At 38.7% G+C, this 14258-nt stretch overlaps 1 protein-coding gene across 1 annotated transcript in view; it reads right to left on the bottom strand.

Annotated features, from left to right (window-relative positions):
- Positions 1-330: 330 nt before the first annotated feature.
- Positions 331-14258, bottom strand: part of CDH19 (cadherin 19) — a 56245-nt gene continuing 42317 nt past the window's right edge. The window contains exons 9-11 of the mRNA XM_065399893.1: positions 9244-9361; positions 6987-7238; positions 331-743 (exon numbers count right to left, since the gene is read on the bottom strand). Coding sequence (XP_065255965.1) covers positions 331-743; positions 6987-7238; positions 9244-9361 — 783 coding nt within the window. The remainder of the gene's footprint in view (positions 744-6986; positions 7239-9243; positions 9362-14258) is intronic.

The following is a 14258-nucleotide window of genomic DNA, read 5'->3' on the forward strand; positions in this document are numbered from 1 at the left end:
AGATTTTCAAAAGAGCACAGCTTGTATTCAAGCACCTGAATAAGAGCTGACTTTCAAAAGGGCTGAGCATTCAGCACTTCTCAGAGTGACACTTACGGGCAGATTTTCAAAAGGTTCTCAGCATCCACCATCCTTTTGAACTGCTCTTCTTGAAACCTGGACACTTATTTTGATGCTTAAATTGGTCTCATTTTCAAATACAGACTTGATTTTGGCTGCTGAGTACTTTTGAAAATGTGGCCCCTAGTGGCTGCTAATCCCTTGCACTCTTATTGGGGTCATACATGCATGCTAGTTGTTTAAAGTCCAGCCCCGCTCAGTAAGGCAATCTTAATTCTCATCCACATCTGACATGCTTGATCCTAAAGAGCTGAGGGATCCAGCCAATGAGCCAGTCCCCTCAAATGCATATGTCTGAAGGGAATCGTATGGCGGAGCAGTAGGATCTGCATTAGCTTCTTTAAGCTTTTCTAAAATGAATTCCCTGAACACAGCACTGTCAGGACCAACTTGCAGAGATTGTCTGTAAAGGCTTTGGATTTCTGTTGTGATGTTTCTTCTAGACTTGCGCTCTCTCATGACAGTACGAGTCCTGAGTGCTGAAATATCAAAAGCCTCTGTGTCCTCCTCACCCCCTCCTTCATCATCATACCTGACAATGTTCTCTCTGAACTCTTCAGGCTTGTCAGGAAATAAGGACTGCTTCCTCCGCTGCCTTAAAACCAGCATTGCCAAAAAAAACACTGACAAGAAAAAAGAAAAGAACCAGAGACTTTTTATGTGTTTGGAAAGTCTTAAGGGTGGTAAAACTTCCTAATGTTGAAGCATGTGCAAACTCAAGCAATCTAGGTGGATTTGTAGAGCTGTGATTTTTTTTGTGGATTTATGGTTGTAAGATGTAGTATTTTTGGTGGGGAAATGGCTACAAAGGGACTTATAAAATGGGTTAAGGAAATGGAGCAATTTGTTTGGCCAATGAGAGTTTGGAGCAGTGAGGGAATCACAGGTTACTTGTGCTGTTTGAAACTAGTTTGTTTTATTACATAATATATCAATGCTCCATTCATACTTTCATTTCCCTCTCCCAGATCAAAAGCACTGGAAGGGCTGGGAAATAAAAAAGGAATGTTATTGGGTTAGATCCTCCTCAGTTGGAGTCAATTGGTTCAACTCCTTTGACTTCAATGAAGCTAAGCTAAGCAAGTGAGGAACTGGTCCAATAGTTTCTAGTAATTGGTTTTGCACATTTGAGAATTTCTGGGGATGTTGTACCTCATATCTGTGCACCAACAAGCTCTATCTGTAAGAATACCTTGTTTGTAACTGACATAAAAGCTTGGATTGTAGAACGACTGGCTCAGATAGAAAAGATTTTTCATTTGTTTATTTTTTTTAAATAAGCATTCATTCCCCCCTGCCACCTCCCCACACCAAACCCTGGCTCACTTCATCCCAAACCGAAGTGTCCATTTCAAATACACAATGGGATCCAAAACGACGCATGATTTCAGCTTGTAACTAATTATAGCTGGAAACTGAATACAGTTTTGATTGACAAATTTGGTTCAAATATTAGAAAATATTTATCCATACAGGTTTGGGTTGTTAATTTAAAAAATGCATTGGAACTTTTTATAATTATTTTTCTCATTTCTGATTTTACATCTTTGGCGATAGTTTTCTTAGGAAGAATTCTGAAGGGTTGAAGAACAAGTACAATTCATGCCATGGCTGCATGATTTAGAACGGTAACACCTCTTCATTATCATGCCCTTTGTAACTAGTGGAATCAATTTTAAATTGAGATTCTACTCATTTTTTTAATTAAAATTTCACTTCCAGTGAAACAATTATGTTTGCCTAACTTATGACTTTTAAATCACACCATCTGTGAAATAACTCTAGTGCTGGTGAATTTATAGAGTTCTGATAGTAGCTGATAAGGAGGCACTGAAAAAGTTGTCCTTGCTTTTGATGACCCACATCTTTAGATGATGGATGATGTTTTGGCCATGTAGTGCTATCAGAAAGTGTAGCATGTCAAATGATGTGCTATGCCAATGTTACCATAAGAAACAAGCTCTTTAACAAGCTCACTGGGGTTGATGCATCCCTCTAAGGGAATGCTAAATGAACACTCTAGTGCTAGCAGGGATTACTGTGCACTACATTTAGATGGAGGTGCAATGGCTGAGTGGTTAACACAGGGTTTCATAAATTATTTGCCTGTGTGAGCCTATTTTGAGGCTTATTGTGTCCTTTGACTCAAGATAGCAACAAAGCACCACAGCAGCCAAGGACTCCAAGGAATTTTCACATTAAGTACATTATTTAATGCTCTCTGTGATGCATGGGCTTGCGTATTGTGACACAGCTTCTTCATGTCCGGCAGTGAGGTAGAAATTACACATCTCTGATGTGACATCAATGGTAGATCGATACTGAGACTTGATGGACACAAGCGTGCTGAATCCAGCTTCACAGAAATACTCGCGAATGGCACTACCAGTTCTGAGGTGCATGTTGAGAGTGCAGGATATTCATTCTTGACCATACATAAGAACATAAGAATGGCCATACTGGGTCAGCCCAGTATCCCGTCTTCTGACAGTGGCCAATGCCAGGTGTTACAGAGGGAATGAACAGAACAGGTAATCATCAAGTGATACATCCCCTGTCACCCATTCCCAGCTTCTGGCAAACAGAGGATAGGGACATGGTTTTGCATCTCTGCCCATCCTGACTAGTAGCCATTGACCGACCTAGCCTCCATGATTTATCTAGTTCTTTTTGAACCCTTTTATAATCTTGGTCTTCACAGCATCCTTTGGCAAAGAGTTCCACAGTTTGACTGTGTTGTGTGATGAAATACATCCTTTTGTTGTTTTAAACCTGCTGCCTATTAGTTTCATTGGGTGACCCCCAGTTCTTGTGTTATGAGAAGGAGTAAATAACACTTCCTTGTTTACTTTCTCCACACCAGTCATGATTTTATAGACCTCTATCATATCCCCCCTTAGTTGTCTCTTTTCCAAGCTGAAAAGTCCCAGTCTTATTAATCTCTCCTCATATGGAATCTGTTCTATACCGTTAATCATTTTTGTTACTCTTTTCTGAACCTTTTCCAATTCCAATATATCTTTTTTGTTTTAGATGAGGAGACCACATCTGCATGCAGTATTCAAGATGTGGGTGTACCATGGATTTATATAGAGGCAATATGATATTTTCTGTTTTATCTATCCCTTTCGCAATGATTCCCAACGTTCTGGTAGCTTTTTTGACTCCAGCTGCACATTGAGTGGATGTTTTCAGAGTGCTATTCGCAATGCCTCCAAGATCTCTTTCTCTTTAGGCCCCATCATTTTGTCTGTATAGTTGGGATTATGTTTTCCAATGTGCATTATTTTGTATTTATCAACATTAAATTTCATCTGCCATTTTGTTGCCAGTCACCCAGTTTTGAGAGATACTTTTATAGCTCTTCGCAGCCTGCCTGGGACTTAACTATCTTGAGTAGTTTTGTATCATCTGCAGTTTTTTCCACCTCACTATTTACCCCTTTTCCCAGATCATTTATGAATATGTTGAATAGGACTGGATCCAGTACAGACCCGTAGGGGACTATTTACCTCTCTCCATTCTGAAACCTGACCATTTATTCCTACCCTTTGTTTCCTATCTTTTAACCAGTTAAAGTTCCATGAGAGGACCTTCCCTTTTATCTCATGACAGTGACACAGAGCTCTGGGAAAGAACATTGAGTATATGTTCCTTGCAGGAATCGATCACAGAAAATTTCTGAGCTGTTTGATTTCAGCTGCTGGCAAACCAATGGCATCAGCCTTGCACTGAAAGGGGCTTCATACCTAATCATACTTTGTCATGTCCAAGTCGGGGGAAAAGGATACAAACTGGTCCTTCTGTCATCTGAGATACTCAGCCATTACCTGTGTGTCAGCCAGGAACTTGCAAAGCTTCAGGAAGGATTCATAGTTTGTCTTCAGCAAATTATTCTTCCAGAAAACAATTTTCTTTGTGACTCCTGTGTTGTGATCACTCAGTTGAAGTATGTGGTGTTCTTTCCTTGCAGACATGTATTCAATTCATTCAGTTTCCAAAATATGTCTGTGACATAGGCAAGAAGGCATATCTTCCTTTGGTCACCCAGAAAAATCAATGAACTCAGGTTTTTTTGCAATCCAGTACATAGGCACGCAGCTTGTCTCTCAGTTCAGAAAATCATCCCAGTACTTTTCCTCTCAAGAGCCAACAAGCTTCACTGTCAAAGAACAACACATCAGGATCAGATTCCATGTCTTCACACAGGTTTGCAAAGAGACACACATGAAGAGGCTGAGTCTTGATGTAGTTCACAATAGATGAGACCTTCTGCAAAACTTCACATAGCTCTGGACTCAGAGCTTTAGATGCTAGTTTTTCTCTTTGAATCATGCCGTGAGTTCACACAGCAAATGGAGCTAATGTCTCTACCAAGGCATGCACACCTGCTTTGTGGCTTGCCATAGACAGAGCTCCATGTGTGCAAAAGCCCACCAAGCAATCACACCGTACATTTTTGTTTTGCATGTAGCTGTGTAGCACATTGAACCATCTTGCGCCATCTTGTGTCCGGGAAGAGGAAGAACAGAATGTCTTCAAAAACTGCACCATCTCATGTGTATTTCACAAAAGCCAAGAAGTGTGCATCACAACCCTCAGTGTTCATATCAACTTGAAGAGCAAAAGAATCTGTGTTTTTCAGATACTCCATCAGTGTGTTTTATTGATCTGCTGCTGTCACTTTGATCCTTTACTTCACTGTGTTGTTGGAGAGTGGTATGGCTTTGAGCTTGTTTGCTTCAGTTTCCCCAAACATTATGTTCATCGCATCAATTGCAGCTGGCAAAAACAAAGTGTCTCCAATTGTATGAAGCTGCTTGGCCTGTGCAGTGTGGTAACTCACTGCAAATGATGCCTTTTGAGCATGGTCAGAGATGGACATGGCTCTCTTGAATTGCAATTGTTGACGTGAAAGTTCTTCTTTCTGATACTGGAAAAATAACCTTAGTTTTTCTGTGTGTTCCTTGTGAAGGGTTTTTCTATGTGTTCCTTGTGAAGGGTTTAAGTTTATTAGGCTTCATGCTTTCACTAGGTGACACCGTGTTATAGCAGGCATTTTGGCCTTTCATCTTTCTTGATGAAATCACTGGTGAAGTCATAATCAAAGAAAGCCTCATCATATTTTCAAGCATGTTTCTTGCACTCTTGTTTTTTGTTCATAACTGCACCGTTAGACTCACTGCTGGAGGCTGAAGCAGATACTCTGGGTAAAAATTGAGTCCTCTGTGCCTCTTACCACAAATCTGAAAGAGGAATTCACTTTTCAGCAAATGAGGCCAGGATTTAGGAAGGCCCTGTGTGGTGATACTAGGACAGCAAAATGATTCTTTATCCTCAAATGACAAGGGTACTCAGGGTGGCATGAAAAAAAATATGGACTTCGTCTTAGTGCAGATTCCCATCTCAGAAAAGACTAGCACAGGTTCCTACTAGCTCAAGCAGACAGGAGGCTCTCTTGATGAGGCTGCTACCCACAGATAAGGATTTTCTGCATTCAAGTCCCTCAAATGGATACTTGCACAGCTGCATGGTGCAAATGGCCAAATTGGTGTCCGCACAGCAATCTCCACACAGCCAATGTGTCTGAACCTGCTCCACAAATGCTGCACCAAGAGGCCACTGTTTTGCTCTACAAAATGGTGGTCTCCACACCATGTGACCTCACACACATCATATATGCTAGGTCATGCTGCAAGGCTGCCATTCTGATCTACAAAATGGCAACCTCTGCACAGCATGACCTCGCACGCACTGTATGCATGAGGTTATGCTGTGTGAAGGCCTCCATTTTGTAGATCAAAATGGGGGCTTCCTGATGCAGTGTTTGTGGAGCGGGTTCAGACATGTTTGGGGGCAGATGGCATCACAATTTGGCAACCTGTGAGTTAAGGCACTTGATTACAGTCCTGAAGGTCTGGATTTGAGTATTGCTCAAACTCACACTGAAAGTTTGGATGGACCAGATTGCTTCCCTTTGTGTTTTAGCTCTACTCTGAATGGGGTTGGGCTGAGAAGAGAGCAAACAGTTTCTGCACTCAGAGTGCAAGGAGTGCACAGCCCGCTACTGTGAGCAGTCCTTTCACAGCAATGCCAAAGGAGAAGTTTCTTGCTTGAACTTTCATCCCTGTGCAGGCATAAGGGGTGACTCATACTCTATCCCTATATTTACAGGGAATATATCTCAAACTAGTAGAATCTATCTAAATGGAGGAAACATTTTAGGTGCACAGACTGCATATGTGACAACAAGCCTAGCACTGTGCTTCCTAAATTTGTATCGACACGGGGGGGGTTGGGGGAGGGGAGGGGAAAGAGTAGCATAAGAGTGGTTGTATTTGAAGAAGTGACTATGTAAATATATCACTTTATTATTCAACAGATCAACTCTGTTTGTATTCAGAGTCATAGCTGCCTCCTTTATGACAAAAATAAATAAAAAGAAACAGTAACAAATTATCTTAGCTCTAGAGAACCACATAGTTATGATGGAGAGAATTGGATTCTATTCCTTCTCATGCATCATCAGTAGAACTGTCAGCTAAATTTCAACGGTAAGGCTAAATTCTGCTTTAGTTTTACGTGTGCTAAGACAAGATTTTAGCCTTCCACATCTTTATGACAGCTGATGATAGATGTGCATACAGGAACACACCTACACTTTGGCCAGATTTTCAGGGCTGGCAGTTACAAAGACATTTTTTTTTTTTACTTGTAAACCGAACCGATTTGATTTGTAATCAGTGAAACACAATAAATACAACAGCTTAAATAGCTCAGCCAATTCAAGGAACCTCTCTTCAAATGATCAAGTCTAGCATATAGTAGAAGAAGGCAGTAGGACACATAAATATTTTTTTTCTTACCTAATATTACTAGTATGCAGGCCAAAACTGCAACTAATGCTTCTATGCTGAGACCCATGGAAAACATGAAAGCTCCAAATCGACAAGACTGGGCACTAGCTTCAGTATCACAATCACAGACGCTGACAGTTAGGGTGTTTGTGCTGGTAAGTGAGGGGGTTCCATTGTCCACAATTAGGACTGGCAGGAAGAAAGCAAACTGCTCTTGTCGACTGAAGCCATTTTTTGCTGTAAGAATTCCAGCCGTGTTATCTAGAAGATGAAGCATCTGTATCAGATATTTGTCACTTTGACAAAAATAAATAAATAAAAAATCTGGCTAATAACTTATCCTTATTTGCAATCAATGACATTCTGAAAGGGTGTATGTCACTGGAGAGGAAAGAGAAGTGTGGGGAGGAATTTACTGATTTAAATGGGTGTTAAATCAGCAAAACCAGGTAAAATGCAGGATGTTCTGAGCGGGATGAGCGGGATGAGGCATTTCAGTTTTGATAGATTAAAAAAGCATCAGTTACAATACACCATGCAAATCAGCTTCCAGGGACAACTCATGACTGTTTATACCGCATATTTTTTTAGTAATATAAACATGGGCCTAATATAGAGCCATTTATCCAAACCTTCTGAACTTTGGAATATTGGAATATTTGGAATATTGATATGGTTCATCAAAACAACCCCCAGTTTCAGTTTTGTAAAACCAGCTTTTCAATTAAGTATGCAAAACAAATGAACAACCCCACTCACTCCCTTACCCCCACACACAAACATTCAGTTTTGTTTGTCCACATATCTGTGTTTGTTGGTACCTAACCGGGGGAGGGCAAATTCTGCTCTGTGTTACATCAGTAGATCCAGAGTAACTCCATTTACTTCAGTGAAAGTACTCCAGAAGTGATGGCAGAATTCGACCAAGGGACTTTGTTTTAATGTTCAAACCCGAAAGGGGAAAAAAACACCTAGCCCATATTCAAACTGATTAACTGATTCTTTGAAATGGACCCATGCAACCAGCTGCCATCCTATCCAGCTGTTTGTAGAGCATATTGTATAACTGGCTAATCAAAAGGTTCAACATTCAAAGGATGGCTTTCTGATAGATGTGTGTGCGCAGGGGGAGACAGACAAACTTGGTTGTGAGCATCCACAACCTCAAAACAGGAGCCAAGTGTGCTCCTGCTACTTTGGCCAGGGAACATTTCAGCTTAGAAACACTTTAACTACGTAGCTTGTTGGAAAAAGATGTGGGGCAGGTGGCAGGGGGGCAGGGGTGTTTGGTTCTGTGTGATTAGAAAGTTGACAACCCTACATAGCATTCCACCTCCTGGCAGTGGGTCAGAGGTAAATGAAAACCAGGAATTTAAATACGTATTAAAACGTTGCCTTTCCTTTTGGAGACATTAAAAAAACTAGTTTCCTATAGAGTGAACTTTCCAAAAGTTAGTCCCATTGATTTATTCACCTAGCCAGACCATTAAAATAATTAGCAAAGCCAATATAAGTAATGTGTATTTTAGTTGAGTTTGAAAAAGCTCTTCTTCTAAGTCTCAGAAGACTGACTTTAACTGGTCATCTTTCTTATAATATCACCAGCTGTTAAACTTAAGTTTTCCCTTCAGATTAGTTTCGATTGGTGACCCCCTAGACCATTATTTTGAAGCATCTGGATCAATACCAAAATGGTCCAGCATTAGGATATGCAGAGAAGTCATTCATATCATGTCATCAGTAATCAATGCATACAGTTTTAAATGTATCAGGATGCAAAGTTACATAATTGTGAATTGTGCTTCTGTTTATAATTCTATTTTTGCTGAACTGAGTAAAGGAGAGGACCCTTATTAACAGCGTTTCTCTATTTTATTTGCAAAACATTCTTTTTTTTCCCTTAACACCAACATGTGACAATTTAGGAGTTAAAGTTATGTCCCATAACACATGCTATATTTAACTATCTATTAAGCAATATAAATCTATTTTTCTTGATTTTGTGCTAAGTATTTTTCTCTCTTCTGTAATACTATCTTTTGTTGATTAAAGTTATTTGGATTCTAAAAGAACTATTCTACATGAGGTTATTGAATTATTATTATTATTAAAGTTTGCTCATGATAACTCTTTTGCCCTATTTCAAACTTAACACCAAACATTTCTCTATATGGGTGGACAAGTATACAAAACTGGTGATGTGAGCACTATTAAAGCATGAATCGTTCATGAAGGGATTTTTAAAAAGCTACATGAATGACACTACCTTGATTATCTCTGACAGTAAAATTTGAATTGTTTGTGGCCTCCCGAGCCAGAGTGAAGTAAAAATGATGGCCTTCTACTGAATCATCTTTATCCACTGCACTGATGGTCTGGATTAGCTGCAAACAAACATTGACATACATGACTGTTTAAGAATAAACACTATTTACTTTCTTTTAACACAATACATGTCAGACATTATAATGAATTGCTGAGCCTACAAATTCTGCAGCAAATAAATGTATATAATTGCAATCTTGTTGGGGTTATTGGTTTTCTAATGTATTTTTAGTGTCCTGCCATTATGCCATTTGATTTTATGTTGATTTGAGGGAGATAAGCATTAAAGACCTAGGATAATGTAAATAGCTTCCAGAATCAAAATGCAAAGGGTAAATAAAGTTTTCATACACAAACAAGAATCATATATAAAATATTTTGCCCTTTCCTTTTTCCCGCAAGGTGAAAAATATATAATTCTCCATTTGAACCAGCCCTCCAGTGCAAAAGCTATTTCCTTCCAGCCCACAAACACAGCAGCATCATTCAACTGATGTATTATAGTGGCAGTAAGTGAGAGATGGTGACAAATCCATGTGTTGAATTGTTGATTCTGGAAATTATGATAGACTGATTATGGAAGTTTTTGTTTTGGTTTTCAAGAAAACAAAATAGGCCTTATTTACAAATGTGTCAAAGCAGATTGTCATTTGCAAGAGAACAAAGTCAAAATTAACATCTTAGCCCTGAAAATAATATCTGCCATCTTCATGAATAAACAACCAAGTTGAAATTAATATAATGAGCAATATTTCTGCTTGCAAAGAGCAAATATTTATCACTATTATCAGTTCAGTGAAGCATGCATCATCAAGTACAACATTCAATGAAGATCTTCACAGATCTCTACAAAAGCCAATTTGTTTCTTTCATTAGCAGAGACGGGTTTCTTAAAAGTATGTTTTAATTGGATAAGGACCCAAACCAAAAATCCAGACCTGAATCTTTGATACTTTGGAAAATGTCATGTCCATTTTGAATAAGGTGACTCTATGTTATCAGTCATTATGTCTTCATGTTGTATATGGATTTGAGCCTCCAGGACTCTGAGTACACTCAACTCCCATTGAACACAGTGAAGCTGAGAGACCCTCACTGGTTTGGGTGCTACAGTGGAGATTTTCAAAGACTTAGCCAATGGCACCTAACTGCCATTTGTCTTTGAAAATCTCCCCCCAGACAAATATTTTCCACTCAAAGTTCTAAGTAAACATAAATACCATTTCCTTTTAGGCAAGATAATAATCATGGGAGTATCATGATATCTGCCTTTTGTGCCACGATACTTAAGGAATGTACAATGAGGCAATTGGGAAAGCAACAGGATATGCTGCTATTGTGCGTGCCCCATATTCTTGGTACTCCCTCTTGTTCATGTGAGGAAGCCATCTTCCATCTGTGTAAAGATCCCATGGAGAAAGAGAAGTCCTATGTAGCCTTATTGTGGCAGTGCTAGAGCACTGATTGCTAATGCATGGGATGTCTCCCACATCAGACAAAAGGGTGTCCGCTACATATGTTTCCTCTTTTCTCAGAACTAGAGAGTATCCTAGGTGATTCAAATATGCAGAAAGGGGAGAGTGAGAACTAGCCCCAATCATAGCAGGGAAAGCTGCTCCCTCAATACTACTATGAGAATAGATGCAAGATTATCTTTTAAAAAGTGAATGTAATTGTCACAGACAGTGCAATATTGACAGAACTAGAGAATGAAGCCCTTTGCTTATGCACATAACCAGTACAGGAAGCCATGGTCCAGCTTCCCGTGCTATTCTATCATCTACTCAACAAACTAAAGTGACTATTTCAGCAGGTTTGATGGTAATGCCTATAGCTGACAAAACTGTATGGCTGTGTGTATTCCACAAATATTTGCTTAAATTCAAAAGCAAATTACAATTCGGTTGTGTTCATGGCAGTTTCATGGTCATTTTCCATTGATTTTTGAACTTTATTAATGTGAGTTTCAAGAAAAATGAAAGTTGAGCCTCAATGTTTGACTATTTGATTGTAAAATTGGTACCTCATAATTAGCAACTTGTGCTTTATTAGTTAGTTATCATGTCATATGGCATTCTTTTAGTTCCATGATTGGCTAACTATATAGCTAACCAAGATACTGATGCAGCGGTGAGCTCCACACAGACAATGCAGTCTGGTCACGTGGAGCTCATTGAAGATTGACAACATCACACAAACTATTAATTATATATTTGATTGTGATACTCTCAATTTGCAATTGCATTGTGCTGATTAGTAACATAGCCATCTAATCAGGAACCAAAACATTACAAATCCATCATGTTTGGAATTCTCAAAATATCTGCAGTTTCAAATCAATGGAGCTGGTTTGCTATTTCACTATTAATTCATGTATAGATAACTAGATAAATAAATAATATATAAATAAATGTGTGCATCTGTATATATATATATATATATATATATTTCCCACACAATATCAGTTATAACTAATCAAAATTAATACTTCTTTGACAAGTTCATTTTCAGTCTGGAATAATAACAGGCTGACTTTGTCCTTGTTTATGTCTGTGCTATTTTAAAAAAAGGAGAGGGAAAAAAGGTGTGGAAAATGGGAAACCTGCCTCTTTATGACTATTCTAAGCATATGCATGTACCTTGTGAGTTTCATCCTAGAACTGAAGGAATACTGTCAACATATAGGCAGGGAAATGTCTTAATCTTTATTTCTTATTGGGTCATTTCTACTAGGAATCAGCATAAACCATATAAGTCTATAAATGATTATGAGTGCAACAGACAGCTCTGATTTTTCTAAGTGTGAAGTAAAAATGATCCAGAAAGAAAAAAAAAAGATATCTTTTCCCCGTCTCCCTAGACTTGTTTGCATCTAAACTGGGTCAGGCTGGCACCTCAGTGCAGTGCAGTAAAGGCAGCGTCACAGTTCTGCACTAACTGCTTGTGAATCAAGGTCTACAAAGCCTATGTGCTTGATGTGAGAAAAAAAGATAAGGACGTTAGGTATTGCTTTTATAAGGTTGTATCAACTGATTGGATTTAAATCTAATTTCCATGAAATGTGTTACGTCGAGGCTCATTAATCTGGAAGCTCTAATAATCTAGGAGCCAATTTGAAAATGTGCATTTGTTATTAAACTGAAATGTATCCATTATTTCTTCCCCTAGAGATGCGGTTTGGGGTTTTCCTTGGAGTGGCCAAGCCCACTGATTCTTTACACAAAAGTTCAGCTCTTTTTGCCAAATTTGTCGGAGGTAGATGAAGCTGTCAGTTTGGGTAAACCATGGGCATTCCAGAAGTTTGCTAAATGTTCACAACCAGTTATCCACTGTATTCATTGTTTGAAATTATTCACAAGTTGCATCCTTAAAATTCATTGAAATTATTTCCACTTTTGGACAACTCTTCTATGAGCACACTCTACCAGATCAGCCTCAACAATGTGGTCAGGAAAAGCTCACGCTTTAGCTAACCATAATTACAATACGGCAACTTGGTCCATAGTACACACACTCTTAAAATACACCTCTACCCTGATATAACGTGGCCCGATATAACATGAATTCGGATATAAAATTCAGATATAACGCAGTAAAGCAGCACTCCGGGGGGGGCGGGGGGGGGAGAGGGAGGGATGTGGGTTCCGGCAGATCAAAGCAAGTTCAATATAATGCGGTTTCACCTATAATGCTGTAAGATATTTTGGCTCCTGAGGACAGCAGTATATAAGGGTAGAGGTGTACCAGAAGCTGGATTCCCATGCATCAGCAGATGCAGTTAGGGCAAGCGGAAATTTAAATCCTTACACACTACTTCCATTTTCTTTTATTCTCTATGGAGATATCCCCATTTCTCTTCCTCCCTGTTTTCTTATCACTGCTCTTTATGTGCTACTTGTACATGATCAATAGACATACCAAGGTAAAATAATAAATGTGGTCTTACTCATTAATTTCTCTCTCCTGATTTCAAAAATTCTTTTAAAACATAGCTTGTTATGTCTATTTTTGCAAACTGCTCATTTTCAACCTGAATCATGTACATCCAGTTCTATATACAAGTTGGTATATATTTGTGAGGGGTTTGTGTGTGTGTGTGTGTGTGTGCAACAATTCATGTTATAGGGAGCTAATATCACATAAATTCTCTTCACTTGCACTGTAACTGCTGGCTATTTTGTTATATGCTAAGTAGTTGGGTAAATGCATGGATTTTTTCTGAGCTCTAACTCAAAGTGCAGATTACATAGTCTCTGCTTTTGGATCTAATAAGTAAAATTACAAAGTAAACTGCAACATCAAAGTCAGTTCATATGTGACCATAAAATTATAGGAATTCATGCAAAACAAATATACATTAGAGAAGACAGCACTAATTCAAAATGTAGGTGAACTCAGTGCAGCTTGTCTTCAGCTGAAATCTGCTTCTTGCCTGATATGAAGAAAGACTAGGAGTCACATATAACTGGACACATTCTGGATGCTCAACTCACTTACGCTATCCCAGAAAGTCATTTGATGTAGTACATTTAAAGCTCTCAAGCTGCAGTTTTGAGCTAGAGTCAATTCATTAATGCCCAGTAAATAAGACTTGCTGGGCCAAATTCATTCTTGGTATGACATCTGTGGTCTTACACCAGGAATCTATTTGGTCCATTTTGCTTACTGGCCATTTCTATAGATTTTGGTATAGAATTCAACAGAGTTTGTAACTACTGTAATAAAAGCAATAAAGGAAAACCGTCACACTGTGGTCAACAAGTTCCTAAAACGGATGAGCCTATGATTCATATATGTATAATTGTAAGGTCAAAGAGATCCAATGTGAATCCAAAGAGAATCCAATAGCTACATGGTTTACTAATATTGTTCTATTAGATCTGATGCTAGAAATAGCTATAATAGGATAGTATTCTATTTTATATAGCACCTTTCATGCTCAAGTTATTTTGAAAG

This window comes from Emys orbicularis, chromosome 2 (assembly GCF_028017835.1).
Source record: "Emys orbicularis isolate rEmyOrb1 chromosome 2, rEmyOrb1.hap1, whole genome shotgun sequence".
In the NCBI taxonomy this organism is placed as follows: domain Eukaryota; kingdom Metazoa; phylum Chordata; order Testudines; family Emydidae; genus Emys; species Emys orbicularis.